The sequence below is a fragment of the Python bivittatus genome, unplaced genomic scaffold, assembly GCF_059951505.1.
Source record: "Python bivittatus isolate LINGU-HERP-01145 unplaced genomic scaffold, Pbiv_v1 ctg000160_np1212, whole genome shotgun sequence".
Lineage (NCBI taxonomy): Eukaryota > Metazoa > Chordata > Lepidosauria > Squamata > Pythonidae > Python > Python bivittatus.
This window is the reverse complement of record NW_028277076.1, coordinates 8,931,986-8,952,823: the sequence shown is the minus strand read 5'-3', so window position 1 is coordinate 8,952,823 and position 20,838 is coordinate 8,931,986. Positions and strand designations below refer to the sequence as shown.

General features: G+C 50.5%; 1 protein-coding gene across 2 annotated transcripts in view; it reads right to left on the bottom strand.

Annotated features, from left to right (window-relative positions):
- SH3GLB2 (SH3 domain containing GRB2 like, endophilin B2) overlaps positions 1–20,838 on the bottom strand; it is a 42,378-nt gene that overhangs the window by 7,698 nt on the left and 13,842 nt on the right. Inside the window, exons 2-7 of one of the 2 annotated variants that reach the window (XM_088147134.1) lie at positions 17,643–17,784; positions 14,098–14,226; positions 13,401–13,534; positions 11,435–11,527; positions 7,529–7,591; positions 2,032–2,055 (exon numbers count right to left, since the gene is read on the bottom strand). In XM_088147134.1, coding sequence (XP_088003260.1) covers positions 2,032–2,055; positions 7,529–7,591; positions 11,435–11,527; positions 13,401–13,534; positions 14,098–14,226; positions 17,643–17,784 — 585 coding nt within the window. The remainder of the gene's footprint in view (positions 1–2,031; positions 2,056–7,528; positions 7,592–11,434; positions 11,528–13,400; positions 13,535–14,097; positions 14,227–17,642; positions 17,785–20,838) is intronic. The other variant, XM_088147133.1, reaches the window with a different exon arrangement.

The window sequence follows — 20,838 nt, the reverse complement described above, 5'->3', positions numbered from 1 at the left end:
CCAGAAAGCCATGGAGATTCAGGTTCCGGAGTAACCCCAAACTTTTACTTTCCAAGTGGGGGTGATAGGGCCTCTAAGCTAAAAGGTGGGTGTGCGGGGGTGGGGTCACTGCCTACCCCCAGCACTGTCTGCGAGCAAGCTGGGGCGCATGGAACAGAGGTGGACGGAAATGAACGACGAACTGCGAATGACGATGCTCTGGAGATGCGTTAGGCTCCTGTGCATTTGGCAACACGGGTTAACAGCAAAGTGGGTGAACGGCAGTTTGGGGGAGAGATACCCTTTGGGAGAGGATGCCCCATTATCGGTCTCTTGCAGGTAACCCAAGGCAGCTGTGTGGCTTCTCTCCAGTAGGGTCCCTCGGGGGGAGCCAACATCTGGAAGGCATCGGGGGAGCTCCCAGAGGGGAGGGCTGAGCCCCAAAATTGAGAGCAGGATTCTTTCGCTGAAGCCCTCCCTGGATTTCTACGTGGCGCTCTCACTGGGGCTGGTTTATTCTGAAAGGGACGATGCTGTTGTTTCCTTTGGCTTTTTAAAAAACGAGCTTTGGTCTCATTTTTACTGCGCTTCTTGCCTTCCCAGCTGTTCTGGTTCTTTTTTGAAGGACGGGCCCTAGAAGCAGTCTGCAAAGACAGACCCTTATTCGCCTGTTAAGATCATTCGCAATGGGGGCTTGGGGGGAAAAAAGACAACACCCTGCAGATTTGGGGGATCTCAGCTGTTTCCAGGAGAAGGAGGAAAAGATGAGAAATCAGATTTTTCTTCAACAGCAGGAGCCGCAGACTGAATTCCCGTCTCAAAGACTCCTTGGATTTAAGGTTCCTCTCGATTGTAGGACCGAGAGATCACCTGGATTTCACTGGAAATTAACAGGCAGGAGGAGGACTTTTTGACCTGGTCCCCTCTGGCCATGCTGGGCTTCCCATAATCCCCAGCCAGCCGGGTTTAAAGGATGATGGGCTGGGCTGTATAGCGCAGCCTAAAATATTTGGCATTCGGTCGTCAGCTCTTGTGAGGAAGTGGGGAGAGAACAGAGCCTCCCCAGTGAAAGGTTTTCAGGACGGTCCGAGCTGACTTTAGGGCAGACAGAATTGCATCTGTCTATCTACAGCAATGTTGTCCAAACTTGGCCACTTTAAGATGAGTGGACGTCAACTCCCAGAATTCCCCAGCCAGCCAACCCCATGCTGGCTGGGGAATTCTGGGAGTTGAAGTCCACTCATCTTAAAGTGGCCAAGTTTGGACAACACTGATCTACAGCGTGGAGAAATCGAATAATTCTTTTCTTTCTCAATCACCGAGATTCATTCATTCATTTAATTTATTTTTCAGATCTAAACATGGCCACCCATCTCGCTATACAAGTGGCTCTAGGCGGCGTCGCACATAAAAAACGATAAAATCCTAGAAAAGATGTATAAGTTAAGAACTTCAAAAGGTTAAAATTAAGCTAAAAAGTTAAAACTACAATGACTTAAGCACAACGAGGGGCAACAGAGGAGGAGAAATAACACGACACACGGTTCAAGCTATGGAACTCCCCACCACAAGAAAGGATTTCCAAAGGGGTCTGTCTCTCCGATGAGGAATTGTTGGAGGGGTGCTTGGGTGACAGACCAGGCTCACCCGGGGCTGATTCACCTTTTCATATGTTTATTTGAGAGAAGAGTCTCTCTCTCTCTCTCTCTCTCCCTGGTTTGCCAAAAACTAAACTTTGGTTGGGTTCACACAGCACCCTTATTCCAGCCAACATCTAAAAGCTGTGTTCGCACAACCAGGGAAAGCAGGTTAGGGTTAACCTTGCTTAGTTTTTGCTGTTGAGGGCATGAACTCAGGCTGCCCGAGGCCCCCGTCTGACCGACGTATTATGCAAATCTGGAAAATGGGTTCATTCGGCAACCAGAGGCACCGTGTTGTGTGAATGCAACCCCAGGGTTGACTTCCTTCCCCTCCAGGAAAAGATAAGATGGACATTGTTGGGTTAAGAAAAAAAGAGAGAGAGAGGAATGCCGGAATATTGGCAGTACTTACTTTTTCCACCTCGTCACTCCAAAGCTGTGGGGAACCACAGGACAAACGGAAAAGCAGGTCAGCATCGGAAGACACCAAACCGCCATCATTCCACACAACGAAGCTGCCTTGGGTGGACTCCATCAGGGGCGCCTTTGGGAATGCAGCCGGCCTGTCCCCCAGCCAGAGCAGCAGACGGCGACCCTTCCCCGGATGGAGAGATTTGATTTCCATTTCCCTCCTCAACCCACCTCCCCGCCCCCGGCGTTTGGATTAGGAAATATGGTCCTGCCCTAGGTGAAATGAGGGCAAGTGTGTGAGGAATTGTAGTCCTGCCACATCTGGAGGGATAAAGGTTCCCCAACTGGACTTTACAGGACATGGTTGGAATATACAAACACAGCAAGTGCCCCGATTCTTCCTCTGCTATTCTGTGTTTTCTCTTTGGGAATAGGTTTGAAACTCCCCCCAGGGGGCTATTTCAGATGGGGAAGTGGGGGCAGCCAAGGAGGCTGCAGTGGGATAGAGAGATGAGAACAGATAATCCTCTCTCCAGCCATTTGCAGCCTCCCTGGCTTCCCGCCTTAATCCCAAGGGGAGAGGTTTATTCAAAGGGGAAAGTGGGAGCAGCCAGGGAGGCTGCAGAGTGAGAGATGGGGACCAGACAATCCCTTAACTGTCTGCAGCCTCCCTGGCTGCCCACCCTTCCATTCAATCCCAAGGGGAGTTCCTGGGGGGAACTCCTTCAATGGATTTTTCAGATTGGGAAGGGTGAGCAGCCAGGGAGGCTGTAGAGGGATAGAGAGATGGGGAACAGACAGTCCTCTCTCCAGACACCTGCAGCCTCCGTAGCTGCCCACCCTTCCCTTCAATCCGAAGAAGAGACATAATGTGGAAGACCCTTCTAAGGGTCTTTTTCAGATGGAAAAGTGTAGGGAGCCAAGGAGGCTGTAGAGGGACACAGAAATTGGTGACAGTCTCCTCTTCAGCCATTTCAGCTCCCCGGCTTCCCATCCTTTAATTCAATCCCAAATGGAGATCTTGGGAGAGGGCTCCTTCCAGGGAGTTTTTATAGATGGGGAAGGGTGGGCAGCCAAAGAGGCTGCAGAGGGATAAAGAGATGGGAACTGATAATCCTCTCAACAGCCATCTACAACCTCCCTGGCTTCCTATTCTTCCCTTAAATCCTGAAGGAAGTCACTGGGGAAAATGCTCTTTCGCTTTTTCAGCTGAGAACAGGGAGAGTTCAAGAAAGATGAAAAGAAATGTCACAAGAAAAAAACCTGCCCCAGCAATCACCACTTCCAGTATTCAGGTCAGCTCCAAATCACCCCCTAGGGAAATTCTAAAGAAATTCCCAAACCACCTGGGAAATCAGGAAGAAAAACGGCAGCCTCTTTTGTTTTATAGAATAACATAACGGCCATCAGAAAAAGAGGCTGGGGCCAGAATCAGAGGATCTTCCCAGAAATATAACCCCAAGACATGGCCCTAAATAGGTAACAATTTGCAAGTGACAGAGATGGTGGTCCACAAGGATTGGGGCAGGGGCTTGTAATCATTAAGTCTGGGGTGCAACAGAATCTATCCAGCTGGAAGAGAAAAGGCCTTACTCAAGCTTTGCAAAAATAAATTGCATTTGTGATTAAAAAAAAAGAGAGAGAATCCATTTGGCCATTCAAATCTACTTAGAAAGTAGGATTCGCACAACGGCAAGAATCCACTGAGTCACCAAAGTAAGCCCTGCTCAATTCAAAGGTGTCCAATGTGATTTGTGGCCTGGAATCAATTTCAATTGAATTGATGCAGTTTTGCATCTGGACAGCACAATGATTCAGCCTTCTTTCAGCCCAAGGACATTCAGAAGGGTTGGCAATCTTCTCTCTCCAAATAAACCACCACTATGATCAGCAATCTCATCTCTGCACGGGCAAATTGCTAATCTATATCCCCACTTGTGTTCCAAAGCATTTTAGGAGTTCCCAGGGCCACGACGGAAAACCCTGAGTTAGCGATGCGAGCTGGCCTACCAAAATTAGAATTTGCTCTTTGCGGTTCTGATCCCGGCGCTACCCACCCTGTAAAGGAGACCCAGGAGGAGAGGGAAGAAATAAAATCCGATCATGGTTTGTCGCCTCTAAGTAAACAGCGCATGTTGCGATTGGAGATTTTCACAAAATGAAATAGAACGCAGGCTTTCCTAACCAGCTGGCCCTCAGATGTAGCAGGACTAAAATTCTCAATCGAGATGGCCAAACAGACCGTATTTCCTAAGGGGTGAGCAAAATGCACCTTTCCAGGGAACATCAGAGCCGTGAGATCCAGCTGTTCGGGGGACACTCCAGATGTTTTTTCTGGAAGTAAATAATCTGGAAGAGGAAGTGGTTTGTGGTGTCCTGGACAACCTCAACACGGCGATCTAGAAGGAAAATGCCGTGTTCCTCGGAATGGTGCATTTGGCCCTTGTATGTGCGTATAAGCAGGCCGCTATTAATCCATAATGCGGATGGGAGTAAAGAGCCCATTCTTCAGGATGGACCATCCGGGACCCAGCAAGGCCGTCTGCTCATTCTGGTGGGATCTGGCTCGGAAGCCCCAGAAAAAATGCAACGCGCCATGCACCGCGCACCCAGGCCAAAGCAGAACAGCATTTCCAAGGGGGTGGGGGGGGAGGGCTTTCTTTCCCACAGCAAAACAGTTCCCGCATGGTGGGCTACACTCCAATTGCAGATTTTGGATGGAAGGAGAGGGAGGCATAACACTTACATACAAGCCTGCAGCTAGTCTACAGCCTCCCTGGCTCCCCACCATTCCCTTCAATGCCAAAGGGAGAACTTGGGAGGCTTTTTAAAGATGGGGAAAGATGGGCAAACAGGGAGGCTGCAGAGGGATAGAGAAGTGGAGAGCAGACAATCCCCTCTCCAGCATCTGCAGCCTCCCTGGCTTCCCACCCAAGGGGAGACCTCCAGAAGGATCATCATATTGGGAAGGGTGAGCAGCCAGGGAGGCTGCAGAGGGATAGATGGGGAGCAGACTATCCCCTTTCCAGCCCTCTGCAGCCTCCCTGGCTTCCCCCCTTAATTCCAAGGGGAGATACAATAAACATTCAGATGGGGAAGTAGGGGCAGCCAAGGAGGCTGCAGAGGGACACAGAAATGGGGAACAGACAGTCCCTTGTCCAGCCATTTCAGCCTCCCTGGCTTCCCACACTTTCATTTGCTCTCAAAGGGAGACCTCAAGGAGGAACTCTTCCCAGTAGCATTTTTTGTACTGGGAAAAGTGAGCAGCCAGGGAAGCTGCAGAGGGATAGAGATGGGGAAGAGACAATCCTTTCTCCAGCATCTCCAGCCTCTCTGGCTTCCCATCCTTCCATTCAATCTTATGGGGAGACCTCAAGAAGGAAATCTTTCCTTTGGGGTTTTCAAGATTGGGAAGAAAGAGCAGCAAAGGAGGCTGCAGAGGGATGGTAAGCCATGTCAGGGCCAACAGCCCCAGCAGCGCCTTCTCCACTTAGAGCCATCAAAGCTATTCAAGCCACTCCGATCAACAATTTGGACAGTTTCAGGCAAGTCAGGTTAATGTTTTAAAAAGCCTTTTCTGCAATGTAAGAAAACTTCAGAGAAATGGCAGGGTGGACTTTAGAATAGTATTAATTGGCACACTGCTCATTTTGGTAAGGAGGTGCGGGCAGGCGTTTTGAACCGCATGCCACCTACTCCAAGCCTATCCACCACCCAAATCATGAACTGCATCCCCCAGAGGTCTCTTTAGATGTCCTCTAATCCGCAAAGCTTTTCCAAACAGGTTCGGCTTGGATGTTGGGGCCAAATGCCAGCTTTTGCAAACAAGAGGACTCCTCGAGTCAAAGCGCTTTACAGCCCCATGGTCTCTTCTCTGTTTTGGAATGAACAATTTTGCATCTGATGCCCTCCTTTTCTCTCCAGGTTCCATCCATGTTCATTGTTTCGCCTGCTCCTTTTTTGGGCAAAATTGGCAAGCCGTCGCCTCCTCCCGAAGTTGCCAATTTGGAGCAGAAACGCCACTCTGGGAAAGAAAGGCCCCGCCAGGGGGATGTTTGATTTAGAGGAGCAGCCAGCATGCCAGCGCCAGCGCGGCCGGTGGAAAAGAGTCGGAGCGATTCCTCTGCAAAACCAACGCTGGGACGCCGTGGACCCGCCGCTTCGTCCCCCAATCTCCCCGAAATCTGGACTGAACCTGGCTCCTTCCAAACCGGAGCGTCAGTGCGGTGCTATCGGCAAGGCAGCAAGTGGAGACGGGGTGGGGCTGGGTTTCCGACATTTTAACGTGAGCCAGAAGCGCAGCCGCCGCGAGCCCGGATGAACCTGATGAACGTGGGAATGGGTGGACGATGCTGGTTCCCCCCCCTCCACTTTTCTGCTTTGGGAAGGCAATGGACTGTGGTGGGAAGGGACGTGTGAAAGCGAAGCGTTTTCAAGCGTTCCTGGAAGGTGGCCATTCTGTTTTCTTCTTCCTTAAAGGACTGTCCACATTAAGGGAAAGAATGGAAATGCAGGAGGGAGTCGGTGAGAAATTATGGGGTATTGGGGAGTTGCTGAGACTGTCCACCTCTGAGCGAAAGTCTGTCTGATTTTGCCTGTTCTGCGTTGGCACTGCATATGGCTCGGGAGCAAGGGAGATGTTTGGGGGCGGCTCGGTCCCAGGGTCAAATTAACCTGGCTTGCAAGGATCCTGGGGAGATTTTGTGGTCTGGAGGACCGTAAGTGGGTTCAAGGCCGGTTAAGAGGAAATTAAAATAGAAAAGGAATACTCAGAGCAGGCTGGGTGCCCTCCAGAATTGTGGACTTCAATTCCCAGAATTCTCTGCTGTGCCCAAATGCAGGGTATAGGGGATTCTGGGAGTGGAAGTTTGCCTGTCTGGAGGCCCCCCCTTTAACTTCCACAATGCTTTGCTCTGTTGACTGGGGAATTCTGGAAGTGGATGTTTGCCCATCTGGAGTCCCGCTTCAGCTCCCAGAACACTCTGCGGTTCAAATGCAGGGTGGGGAATTCTGGGAGTGGAAGTTGGCTCATTCGGAGGGTGCCACGGCCAGAAAAGATGGTGCTTCAGTGTTGGAAAGGCATAAATATTACTAATTGAGAACTGAGTAAGCAGGCATGAGTTCGGATTCTGCTTCTTGATCCTAATTGGTGTCTGGCCAGGTTTGGCTCCAAACCTTCCGGCAAGGGGAGAAGGACCCTGACTCTATGGCAGCCTGTTTGCAGTGCTCCTTGTCCAGGAGGAGGAGGTCAAGAGGCGGAGGGCAGCCCCAAGCAAACCCCCACCATTTCCTGGCGACACCAGCTTCATCTCGCTTCTCCACCGGGGAGATCATCGGTGGAGCAGGAACCCCTGGGCGGGCCGTTCGACTCACGTTAAAATGCTGGACACAGCCCCGGGGCTCGGTCCGGGCTGCGGGAGGAAGGACGGCAGGAAGGGCAGCAGGGAGGAGGGACGTCCGAGGGCAGACGGGGGGGCGAGAGCGGGGGCTGGTCTTACCGCGGCTGCGCTGGCGGAGAGAACGTAATTACGCGGTCTAGTCTCCTGAAAGTCGGGCACAGCCTACGGAGGGGGAATAGAAGTGCACACATAGATCATGCAGAGGGAAAAGGGGGCAGGTGGGAGCTGGCGAAGAAGGGGCACCCTCTGGGTCCCCCAGGCCTGAATGGGACGGTCAAAGAGGGTCTCCCTAAAACCCACGGTCCCCCCTAGCTCTCCCGCCCACCCTCGCGGCTTTTTCTTCCAACAGAAATGGGAAGCAGACAGCCTGCCAGAGCCAGGAGCAGGCGACGTGGGGCTGTCCAGATGGGCCTTCAGGACTACACTGCCCAGCACCCTTCACCACTGGCCATGGGAGCTGAGGGCCCTTGTTCTGGGCACAGCTCCAACCCCTGGGCGAAACGCCTGCCTGTGCCCACCCGATCGTGTGCATGGGGCTCTGGGCATTTGCCCCCCTGAAGAAAAGCCCTGGTTGGGTGGCTGGAATGGACCATCCCACCCCAGGCGCTGGTTGGCTTGGACACCTTTGGCATCGAAGGCCAAGGGGGGAGAAAGAAGGGACGGAGGGCCTGGCACAGACCCTCCCCGGCAGCCTCCAGTGGTGTGGGGACTCCAGCTCCTATAATTCCCAGCCAGCGTGGCCTTTGGGAGCAGAAGTCCCAAACATGGAGGGTGTCACGTTGGAGGAGGAGAGGTTGAACCAGGGTAAAGCAAAGGGAGTCAAAAATATAAAGGGGGGGGGAGAGAACGCGGTTTGCTTAGAGAAGTGTTTCTCAACCTCGGCAACTTTAAGATGGGGGGACTTGAACTCCCAGAATTCCCTAGCTGGCTGCCTGGCTGGGGAATTCTGGGAGTTGAAGTCCCCCCATCTTAAAGTTGCCGAGGTTGAGAAACACAGCATCGTTGTCGCTGTCGTCATCATCATCATCATCATCATCTCGGATGTCGCCCGACTCTCTTTGGAGGAAGGAAAACGGAATTACGCGTTGGGTGGGCCAGAGCGGGGAGAGAACAGCCACGCCACATAAAAAGACACTGCCCAGCCGGCGCCTTTTCCTTTTCTCGCTCTCAGCCTCGCTCGCTCGCACAGACATACAGCATTCCGAGAACATGAGGACTAGAAACTTAAAAAAAGGAAGAAGAAGGAGGAAAAAAAAAAGACAATGACAAACTCCGCAGCAGCCATGCAGGGTCATGCTTTCAAGATCCACCCCGGCCAGCCTACGAGGAGGACGCGGACGTCACGTTCGGCAGGGAAGGGCTGGATCAGGAGGTCAGGGTGGAACCGCAAAAGGAATCAAGAAAAACACTTGAAAATACGCCGTGAGGGGCGCGTAAAGGTGCCAGAGGGGAGCAGACCCCTTGCTAGACGGAGCTAGCTGATGGGGCCTGAAATTCCCAGCAAGTTTTCCGGGATGATCCTGGCTACAGGATGCCTTTTTTAGGGGGAACGGATAAAAACGAGGAGCTAATTTATTGCATTAGACAGGGTGGCTGAAAAATGAAACCTCCGTGTTCAGAGGCAGCGTATCTCAAACCAACAGCAGGTCTTAGGGCCATGCAATGACTGCCGCTTCCCTACCCCCCAGGGGGTCCCCTGAAAGCCCACCGGCTGGCTCCTGAGAAGCACAGGGTCCCTTCCCTTCCCTGCCCGGCACCAGCCTCCCTCCAATTCCAAGCCCCTGCCTCGGAAGATGGGAGGTCCTGCCAGCTAATCCGGGAGTCAGCGGCTTCCAGAGATTGCCGATCTACGCTTCCCACATCCCTCCCACCGGAGCACTGGGAGTGCGCAAAGCCAGAGGACTGTCTGCCCTGCTCCAAAGTGGTCCAAATCTCGGACAGGCGGGGAAAAGGGGAAGACTCTCGTTCGGAGCAGGCGGTCTGCGCCCCGGTCCTGCTGGCGAAGATCTCTCAGTTGTTATCTTGGGGAGGAGGGTGGCCGGCGAGGAGTTATCGCTAGTGGGCAGTGGCCGAGAGACGGGGCTAAGGGGGGTGGGTGGAGGGAGGAAAGCGCCCCTCATCTCTGCAACGGAAGGTTAAGGAGAAAGCGAGGGTGTGGGCATTCAGCTAGATGTCCGTGGCCACCGTTTCTTGCTAAAGACCCCCATTTCCATCTATGCCTGGCTCCCCACGCACGCCTTTCGCACACCCCTTTCCCCCCCAACAGGGCTGTGCGTAGCCTGGTTCCTTCGAAGGAAACCCAACGACGACAAGTGCTCTTTGGGGGAGGCAACTCCAAGTCCCAGCCCAGAAAAGACATCCAGAGATTCAGGAGAGGCCGTCTCCTCCTTTTCAAACGTGTCTTAAGGACTAGAAACTTAACTTGGAAAAAGAAAGAACAGAAGCCAAACTTCACCGCGTTGGGGGGGCGGTGTATGAACTGGCATGGTCTATAGACAGCCCTGTTTCCCCCCCACCCCAATTCTGGCTCCTGAGGCTTTGAAAACCAGCTCCCTCTTTGTTTGTCCCTACTGCAGGAAAGACCCCCCCCCATCCCCACATTCTCTCCATGGACACAGGGGGGCGTCTCCAAGGAAGAGGATACCCAGAAATAATAATAATAATAATAATAATAATAATAATAATAATAATAATAAATTTCACAGCACTAACATACACAGCACAAGTAATACTCACATTTCCCTCACACTGAGCAAAGTTACAGACAAAAAAGAAAAAAAGGAAAAAGAAAAAAGAAAGGACAAAACAAAAAGAGGTTAGTGGAGAAAACAGCAGGAAATAGGAAGGACCAAAGATTCAGAAATTCAAAACGGGGGAGAAACCAAACAAGGGGGGAGGATCCAAGCGGAGCGAAATTCCCTGCGTTGAACAAGGCTCGGTAAGCCGCCTTCCATCCGTCCGGACAGTCTGGGGTTACTCCTAACCGGATGCTGGCTAAGATCCTGGGAGGTTTAAGGGTCAGGTTAGGGATGGTTAGTGCCTGGGAAGGACGGCCGAACCAAGGGATCGGGTTCAAACTGGGCAAGAACTGGAGATCGGGTGCAAACCTGCAAACTGTGATACGAGATGGTGAATCCTGCAGGGTGCAGAGGGCCGGGCTCGACGACTTATTAGGGACCTTCCCATGCTTTGATTTTATGACCCTAAACCAGTGTTTCTCAACCGTGGCGACTTTAAGCTGTGTGGACTTCAACTCCCAGAGTTCCCCAGCCAAGAGGAATTCTGGGAGTGGGAGTCCACACATCTTAAGGTGGACAAGTTCGAAAAACCCTGGCGTAAAGTGTTGGAGAGGCACCGGAGAGATCCGGGTTCGGGTCTATCACTAGACCAGCCTACCTCACTGGGTTGTTGTGGTGGGGGGAGAGAGCATTAATTATGCTTCCTCGAGCTCCTGGTGGAAAAGCAGGAGAACAAGCTGGTTCTAGAGGAAGGGATCTGGTTTAAGTGACATTTCTCCTGCGCGAAGGGAGTTCGAGACCACCTCTGCACGTTGATCTGGAAAACGCAGCACCCTCGAACGTCTGCGATCCGGCAGGAGGGGCGCTCCCATCCAACTCTCCCCCTGTCCCCGAATCCAAGCCCTGCCCTGTTTGTGACCGGATTCTCCTAAAGACATTCAGGGGCTTTCGCCACCCAGATTGCTCTCCCGGGTTTCTGAATCAATTCGCCCCCAGGAAAGGGCCTGGCTTGCCGACGAAAAGGGAGGAGAATTGGGGCCACTCTTGCAGCAAGTTCCTTGCTCTGTTTTCTATTTTTGGGGGGGGGGGGAGAGAAGAAATCGCAAACCCATTAAGCCTTTCTCTGCATCAGAGACATGCGGAAGAAAACCCATCCAGAGGGCGAGAAAGGGGGCAGCCAGAGAGGGGGGTCTCGCTTGCCACATGCAGACGGACACACGCGGGGCTGGGGGGGGCAAGGACGGCGGGGGGAGAGGAAGAAGCTTACCGCTGCTTTGGCCTCGGCGGCCTTCGCTTTCTTCAGCCGAGCCTTGCAAGCGTCCAGGTCCAGGCGGCGGTTCTGCAGGATCCGTCTCTCTTTCTGGAAGACGGAGAAGGCCCAGGCTGACCCCGGCGGGTGCTTTGGCGGTTTGCAACGGGGGCGCGGCGGAAAGCGAAAGGAACGGCACGTAAAAGCATCCAGAGTCGCTGGGGGGGGTGTTTTCCAGGCTGGGGGCCGGGCGTGGCTTTGGGGGGCATTGCTCGGGGGGTCGCCCTGCCCAATGATGTGGGTGGGATCAGGACAAAGCCTAAAATCGGAGCTCAACTGGTGGTTAATTAGGACTTAAATTCAGTTCACATAATCAATCTCCGGTTTGTTTTTTCTAGTTCCAAAATCAGAGTTTTTCTAGCTTCCAAAATCAGAGTTTGGTAACCAATTTGGGGAGCTTCTGGAGGTACACTTAATTTTGGGGGGGGGAGGGAGGGGACTGGGAGTAAAGTTATAGATCACAAGATTTTTTCATGCATTTATTTATTCTATTTATCTATGGCTAGGGTCGAGTAACACTGATCTAGGGTTTTCCAGTGTTGGGCAATTATTATTTTAGCTGCCAATATAATAAATATAATATAATAAGTTCCTTATTTTTAAGCTTGAGGTTTGGTCCTATAAATAAATGCAATAAGCTTAACTCTGGGGAGCATGAGATTCTTCGTTGAGCGATGGTATTTATCTCCCCAAAAATTTTATACGAAAAGGAGGTAGCTTTATGAAGCACAAACGAGCTTCAATTTGATTCCAAAAAGGTGCTTTGAAGCTGGAGTATGAATAAAGCACCAGTCTGTGACTCTTTAAAGCAGCTGCATCTTTCCCCAGGATTACGTGGCAGCTACAGCCTTGCAAGAAAAGACGCGGCTGCTTTAAAGAGTTGCAGATCAACGCTATACTTGCATTCAGAGCCCAATTCGTCCCCAAATGCTACACGCCCTGACTTTTTTTTTTTAATTCCCAAAGAGTTGCTTGCATTACGAAGGCGGGAAAAAGTAAACAGTGCCAGCTAAAAGTCTCATCCACGTGTGACGATATACCCAACACTTCCAGCTCTACCCTGGTTTATTTTTCTTCCCCTCCTCCAAAAAAATATTTCGTTGTTATTCACATCCTGCGCTCCTTAACAGATTTTACACACTAAGAAAAATGTTGGGGAAACCAGCAGGAACATATGCAAAGATTCAAAGGAGCAGATGGCGTCCTCTGAATCACCCCCACCCCCAAAATAATATCAGGAAAGAAGACGTCGCTATTATGCAACGATTCTGCAAGCAACCTACGAGCCAGACACTTCCTAACATAACAAGGAGGACAAAATAATGCAAAATAACAGGAGACCAAACTTTCTTCTGGGAAGCTCGGTGAGGCTCTGCAAACCTCGCCACCCCGTTGCAACCTCTAAGCGATCTGCACACAAAATGTCCTGAATTCGAAAGGGGGTCAGCACAAAAGGTTCGAGCTCTGATTTGGCCCCCCGGGAAGCGTTTTGGGTCTGGTTGGGACGGTCTGAAATGTTTTGCAAGGCCCCGGTGGGGATACTGAATTCGATCTTAAGAAAACGACACGTGTCTTCCGTTTCACGGGGTCCAGGCAATGTCTTGGTCCTGTCTACTTACGGAGTGTGGGGATATGTGAGTCTGGAGCAAGCAAGTAGTAAGCCAGGGGTAAGCAAATGCAGAGGCAGAATCAGGGCAACACCTCGTTTCCAAGTAATTAAATGCAAATTAAATGCATTTGCCAATTAAATGCAAAGGCAACTCTCTGCTTCAAAAACATCGCACAGCCCCGCAACAATACCTACGAGAATTGGTACTGGAAGCAAAATCTAGCAAAGCCACCCTCGCTTTGGCAGGGAAGTGGAGCAGTCACTTCCATCCATAAGGGCCCCCTTCACCCGCCCTTCCCGCGCCCGCTGACGCACCGAAATGGTTCTCCAGTCTCCTTCCAGGAAGTTGCGCAGAGGGCTCAGGAAGTTGACGGAGGCCGCGTGAATGAAGTCCCGTTCGGCTCCTCCCAAACGCCGTTCGGTTTCGCCAACTTTGATGAGAGTTTTGCCTGCCGAGAGAACGCAGAGCTGGCATCTCCTCATGGTCTCCCATCCCAGCTGGGCCGGATTTCACCTTGGGAAGTCCCTAAGCTACAGGGAGCGGCCGAGCCTCTCTTCTGGCCCCCAAGCAATGCCATTCTTCCCTTCCAAAGGACCGGATCATTGAATTCGAAAGAGGCCCCGGAGGCCCCGGAATCGAATCTCCGGCTCTTGCGTAAAAGCAGCCCCAACGTGGACCCGTCCAGTCTCCTTGCTCACTGAACTCCTCTGGTTGATAGACTGAACTATCTTTCTTTCCTTCCTGACGCTCAACCAGATGCCACCGGCAGGTCTCGCTCCCTGACTTGGCAGGGAATCAAAGGTCCACAGAGAGCCAAAGGGTCCCTTGAGGTCATCCAGCCCAGCCCCTGCACGGGGAAGGAACGCAAACGGGGGCGCCCCTGACCGACGGCTGAACACGTGGGAAAGGGCCCCACGAGCGGCAGAGGAGGCGCAGATCACCCCACGCTCGGCGTCTGCCAAAACGCCGGTCGGGGGCGGGCAAACAAAGCCCCCGCCGGCCACCACTCACCGTAAGGAGAACCCGGGCCGAAGTCGCCGGCGGCTTCGATCATGTACTGAGCCAAAAGCTCCCCGTTGGTCACCCGAGAGGGCACCTTCCGGTCAAGCTTCTCGTACAGGAACTCCTCGACTCGGGCACCTGCGACAAGACGGAGCCGCGGCCGGGTTACAAACCGGACCGGCCTGGACGGGAGGAAAGAGGGTCCCGCCTGCGGAACGAGAGCCGCCCGAGACCGGCCGGGCAGTGCAGAGCCGGCCCCTTCGACGCTGCGGCTGCGGCTGCTCGGGAAGCTCAAACGCCACTTTCTCGCCCTTTTTTTTAAAACACAAGCAGCCCACAGGGAAACGCCCCGATAAAAACAATTATTTGATATTATACCTTTATCATACGTAGATATATATGCATAGGCACCTGCCTTATGGCATTTCACGTCAGACCAATAAAAAGTAAATAAAATAAAAAATAAAGCATTCATTGTATTTTTATCACACACACACACATGCACAAACATATCTATGGAACTGCCTTACTGCAGTTTGCATCAGACCAATAAAAATAAGTAAAATAAAATAAATAAAAATAGAATAAAATAAAAAACAAATTACTGTTATATTTTTATCACACACACACACGGAGCTGCCTTATTGCCTTTCACATCGGACCAATAAAAAAATAAATAAATAAAATAATAAAAAAAAAATTTATTATATTTTTACCACACACACACACACACACACGGAACTGCCTTATTGCATTTCACATCAGACCAATAAAAATAAATAAATAAAAATAAAATAAAATACAAAATAAATTATTATTTATTATATTTTTCACACACACACACACACACACACACACACACACACACGGAGCTGCCTGACTGCCTTTCACATCAGACCAGCGCGACCCTCCCCTGGGGTCTTCCAGGCATGCTGGAACTCCAACTCCCAGAATTCCAAGCAAGGCTAGGCCAAGATGGGGGCTCCCAGAACCCTCGAGGGCTGTGCCGGCTAGGAATTCTGGGAATTGGGGGTCCCAGGCCTTTTGGGGAGCCCCGGGGCTGGTTCCAGCCTCACCACCCCCTGACACTGGATTCGTGGAAGCAACCACGTGGTTGTCCATCGCTGCCAACGATTCCTAAACGCAGCCCTGCTCAAAAACCTTCAAAAATGCTTTCGCTCGGTAAGTCTCGTATCGCCAACTTAAGCCGAGAGCTTCTGCAACCCGGGTTGCACTGGACACTAAGCCAGCTTGCTCTTGACACGGTTAGCCGACTAATCTGGCCACCCAAAGGGACCCATTCAACCTGCTAAGCCACCATCCGTAGTTTGCAAGCGGCAATGGCTGATTTCGCACTTCAGGCTAGCAAAAAATAATGCTAGAGAAGAAAAAAACGCAGGCGGAAATCTGACGGCTTTGCATCTTGGGCGATTAAAAATCAGGAGGAGTCGTGGAGCACGAATTCCGGCTAAAATATTTTATTAAAAGGCACCAGAATTCCGGCTGAAATATTTTATTAAAAGGCACCAGAATTCCGGCTGAAATATTTTATTAAAAGGCACCAGACTAACCAGTTAGCAACTGTGATGGGTTATGACAGCTAAATAGCAAGCTGTTTGCAGGAAGTCACTGAAAGTTGCCAGACAGGAGAAAAAAATGGAGAAAAAACCTTTTTCCTAGGATTTCTGCAGAAAAAAAACAGCTTCCTTCTCCCTTCTCTTTGCCTTGCCTCAAATCAAATATATAAAATCAGAGTCTGCTGAAAAAAATCCTTGCCCGTGAGCAACAGAAAAAAAGACGACTTTTTTTAACGATTTTTTTTAAAAAAACGACTGTATGGTCTCTACTGAAAACAAGACGACCACCACTCAAAAGGAACACTGGACAGAAAATAAATGACCTGCTTCCAATTTCAAATTTTCAGGGTTGGATGGCCACGCTCCCATTTTAAAATGCAAATAATTTGGGGAAAAACTCAACTTTCCTTTTGCATAAATACAGCTGCCAGGACATATTAAGAAGCAAAGCAGCGAGAGACAGACAAGAGAACGCAGAATAACAATATTAAGTTTTATCTATAGCCAAAGACCTGAACTGCAAAGTACGAACACAATCTAAACTTTGGCAGTAGACCCAACAGTTTAGCGAATAAAATAATGGATAAATACTGTATTACGCCAAACATTGAAAACTCTAGCTTACTGATGTGTCACTAAAGACCTCGTTTCTATAGCGACAGTCCAAAATTGGGCCGTCGCGGCTGCAATTTTAGGATTTTTATCCGCGAGTGAAATTTTAACACGTTCAGAAATACTTCTTTCCGGTCTTGATTTTCAAACAGGCCAGAAAACCTGCCGGAAACCCTTGTAAAATTCACAATATAATAAAATATGACCCCCGTTTCAAGATCAACACCACCACGGGGATGCCGAATGCCAATTTTAAGACACGATGATTGCAGACTTGGTTCGCGTTTCGATTTCAATTAGAAAAAAGAAAATGGTCCCCTTTGATATTGCAAGGCTTTTTCCACTTTCTTTCGCACTTCGCTTGCTTCTTCCCTCCCCCAGGTGAAAAAAATCACTGTCACGGAGACCGCCACGTGGCTTGCTCGAGGGCTGAGGTTCTGTGACCCAACTAGGTGATATCATCCACGTAGGGCTTTTGGAGGCGTGAGGTCGGCTGGGGTAATTTGTCTTTCCTCCCGCATGTTTTGCACAAGATATAATCTCTTGCCAAGCAACATTCTTCCCACTCAAGTGCGGGCAAAGGATGGAAGATCAATTTCCAACACGCCCTTACTTTTATCCCTTTTTAACATTAAAAATGGGAGTGCTGTTGTCAAAAAGGATACTGGAGTAGATTCTTTATTTTCTGTCTGAGCTGGCCTGCGGTAAAACATTCAAAATTGGGGGTCCCCCCTGCGGGAACGCAAAAAACCAGCATTGGGGTGGGTCCACACAACCATCTAAGCCAGTTGGCCACTTTAAGATGAGTGGACTTCAACTCCCAGAATTCCCCAGCCAGCCATGCTGGCTGGGGAATTCTGGGAGTTGAAGTCCACTCATCTTAAAGTGGCCAGGTTTGGACAACACTGCTCTAAGCCAAAACCAGATTAGGGTTTGGTGCAATGTGGGGACTCACCCCGCGGGAAGCTTTTCCACTTGCACGAACGGATACAGCTATCCTGTTTCAATCGTTTATCACCCGCTCCGTCAGCTTGGGCAACTGTCCAGCTAGGCTTGGACTGCAACTCCCAGAACCCCCAAAGTGACTCAGGCCAGGGGATTCTGGGAACCGCACCCCCACACACTTCAGAAGAGCGCCCCACCGAACATTTTCTAAAATGGGTGTCCGTGCATCATTTTGGGAGCTGCGGAAGGGGCCAAACACAAGAAAGATGGTTGATCGTATCCGTTGATCAGTGACGGATCGTCGCAGCAAGATGCTGGTTTGAAGAGCACGATTCGTGGGCAACTGAAGTGGGCAAAGATCCCAGTTACAGCTAAAGGAAACAAGTGGACGGGTTGCTCCCGGTGCTAACAAACGCTTACTGGGGTTCGGTTGGAGAAGGATCTCCGTCTGCCGTAAGATCTTCTCGGTCCAGTTCTTGGTGTTGTCCGCCCGGGTCAGGAGACTTTCGAAGTGGGCGTCCAGCTCGGTCTTCTCCGCCTGGCCCAGCTTCTCCTCCGTGAACTGCAGAGGGAGGGAGAGAACCGGGTTCCTCCGTCACGAACAGCAGGAAACAGCCTGTTCTTTACATTGCATTTTGGAAAGCAGGGTCAGCGAGAGAGTAAAAAAAATAGTCATGGCCAGACCGTGAGAAAGGATCAACCTACGTTGGGGGTGATCCAAATAAACGAAAAAGACAGAAAAGAAAGGAAAAGGGAGGAAAATTGGTTAAAAAAGAAAAGGGAAAAAAATAATTCTAGAGACCATCCATGTGCTATCAATCCAGAATTAATTCAGTTCTTAAACTTCATTCGGTCTAGACCAGGATCTCTCCACCTTAGCTGGCGGGGGAATTCTGGGAGTTGAAGTCTACCCATCTTCCAGCTGCTAAGGTTGAGAAACCCTGGTCTAGACTGTATGGTACCGTGTTGCTTTTATTTTTAGAACGTAAAGACTTTTCAGAAATAGGGAATGGTTTAATATCTGGTGATTTGAAACAAGGGACTGTGAAATTGACACGGTTATACAAGGGGTTGTGAAACTGACACAGGCGTGTACAAGGGATGGTGCAATTCATGCGGTTAGGTATGTACAAGGGGTTGTGAAGTCATCAAGGTTAGGCATGAGGATAAAAACAAGTTGTGAGATTGACTAGAGTAGCACAGGACTGATTTCAGATTCAGGGGGACGCTGGGAGGAGGATTCGAACCCGCGTGCACCTGTGAGCAGGGAACGGCACCCAGCAAACCAGCATGGAACAATCGCAGCTAGTTTCTGGTTACCAAAAATGGGAGGGGTCTCTACCACCTCCTCCCGCCTTACCACACCTCTGCGACCCACAGAAACTAAGTCGCTCAGTTGCACCAGTGTGGCGACTCACGGGCGGGTGAGCCTACGGTGCAAGCATTGAATGGGGCAACTTTAATTTCCCAGCGTGCAGCATTTAGACCCGAAGGACGCCAAGGTGTTTGGGGTACCAAGCGGGCCCCCTCGCTCTGCCAGCCACCCCCTTCTTAAAGGACGTGAGATTTTTCCAGGGACTGCGTGACGGGCTTGGGAAAATATGCCGGAGAAAGGCATTTCCAGTTCAATTTGCATCCTGTGCAATCCAGTCAACCTTCAGATCCCGATCGGAGCGAGCGAGCGCACGCCTCACGCGGCTCAGCTAGTGAAAACATGCTTGCTGTTTATTTATTAAACATCTGGAAACATCCAAAGTAGTTAATGGATGTTTAACAGACGAACCACAGGCAAGCACTTAAGGGATCTTTATCGAAAGGCGCTTTCCAGACCGCCGAAAACAATATGGGGGGAATTAGCATGGACAGTCCCACCACCTTTGGTTATTCCAGCGTTAGCCCTCTGTTGCACATAACAGCGGCAGAAGCGAGATGGAAAGTAGGACACCAGGTGATCCTTCCTTTATCCTGCACTATGAAACAAACAACTGGAGGGGGGGATAGGACTGAAGTAGCCAAACAAATCACTGAGTGAGTCCAGGAGGCGTTATACGGAGGCCCTGATTCCACCTCCTTACTCAAGCGCATATTCTTCTGCACACTTCTGGGGCTTAGACATCAGTTTTCATCCATTCCCCCATTCAAAATGGCAGGAATTTACAGGGAGCAGATTCTTGCCCCTATTTTGGGGGGGGCGAATAAAGGGGGGGGAATAATTTCAGGTACCGTGTCAAGCTATGGTGATGGAGGGTCCCCCCTGCTTCGGTCCCATTCAGTGAGTGCAAACCTAATGCACACGTTCCCTTGGTTAAAAATTGCAAATGGGTATATTGCTAATTTTAGAGATTATGCACTTCAGTGCCTGTCTCGTTTCTCCGGAAAACTAAGCGACCGTCGCAAGCCAGTCACTACATTTGCAATGCACAGAAATGTGCATTTCTGTATTCTGTATGAAATTTGCATTTCAGTGCACTTCCTTGCATATTTAAGCATCCTTCTATCTCTCTCTTTAAAGTGGGAATTCAGCACACTAGACAAAAACAAGATTGGGTGGCTAGTGGTTCAGTTTTAGAGGAACCCAGACCGGGGGGGGGGGGGCTTTAATTTACGCTTTAGGATGTTGTGTGAACTTAGGCAACAGATTAATTTGCTCATCAGTGATTTAGGTACAGGTAGTCCTCATTTAGTGACTGCCTCATTTAGCGACCGCTCGCAGTTATGACGGTGATGAAAAAGTAACTGCGACCAATCCTTGCATTGATGACCTTCACAGGTATAAAAGGCAAAGGGAAGCTGAAGTAAAATCAAAAGTATAGTTGCGGTTTCACTTAGTGACCGCTTCACTTAATGAGCGAGCTGCCGGTCCCAATTGTGGTCACTAAATGAGGATGACCTGTACTTACAGAAGCTGTGTTAACACAGCCAAAGAGAGTGTGGTCAACTGCGGCTGTTTAGATGTTAAGGAACTACGTTTCCCAGCAACGCCAATCAGCAGGGACACCAGCAAGGGATGCTGGGAGTTGCAGTTCGGCAACGTTTACAGCAGGACAGGCAACTTGGTGCCCGTGATGGAAATAGATTTGGAAACGCCCAGCCTCACGCAGAGAGGTGCCAACTTCTTGGGGGCTCAGGGCTGGAGCAGCTTTTGAACTGTTCTCCAAATGGGGGGGGGGCTAATGCAAAAACTGAAATTCAATATGATTTCATCGCCATGTAATTAAACTGAGTTCATACGATACTGCCCCAGGTATTTAACACTTTTGGTCCTGCAGAAGCTCTGAATTGGGTGGCAGGCCTTAACGTGCCAACGGAGGGGCAAACCCAGTCCCCAGACAGGCTCCCTGCCTCACCTGCCTCTCTGCAAATAGAAATACTTAAAATGAAAAAGTGGTATTTTCTCTCCCGCCTTTCATTCACAACCACAAGTTCTCGGCGCACAACAACCCTGTGAGGTAGGCTGGGCTAACAGAGAAGAGCTGTCCCCAAGCTCCTTGGGGGGGCTTCCGTGACCGAGGGAGGACTTGAACCCCTGTCTCCCCTGCACCACCCGAACCCCAGGCTGGCTCCAGTTCCCTGAGTTTACCTTTCGGCCAACAGGTAATTCGAGATTGGCCACGCC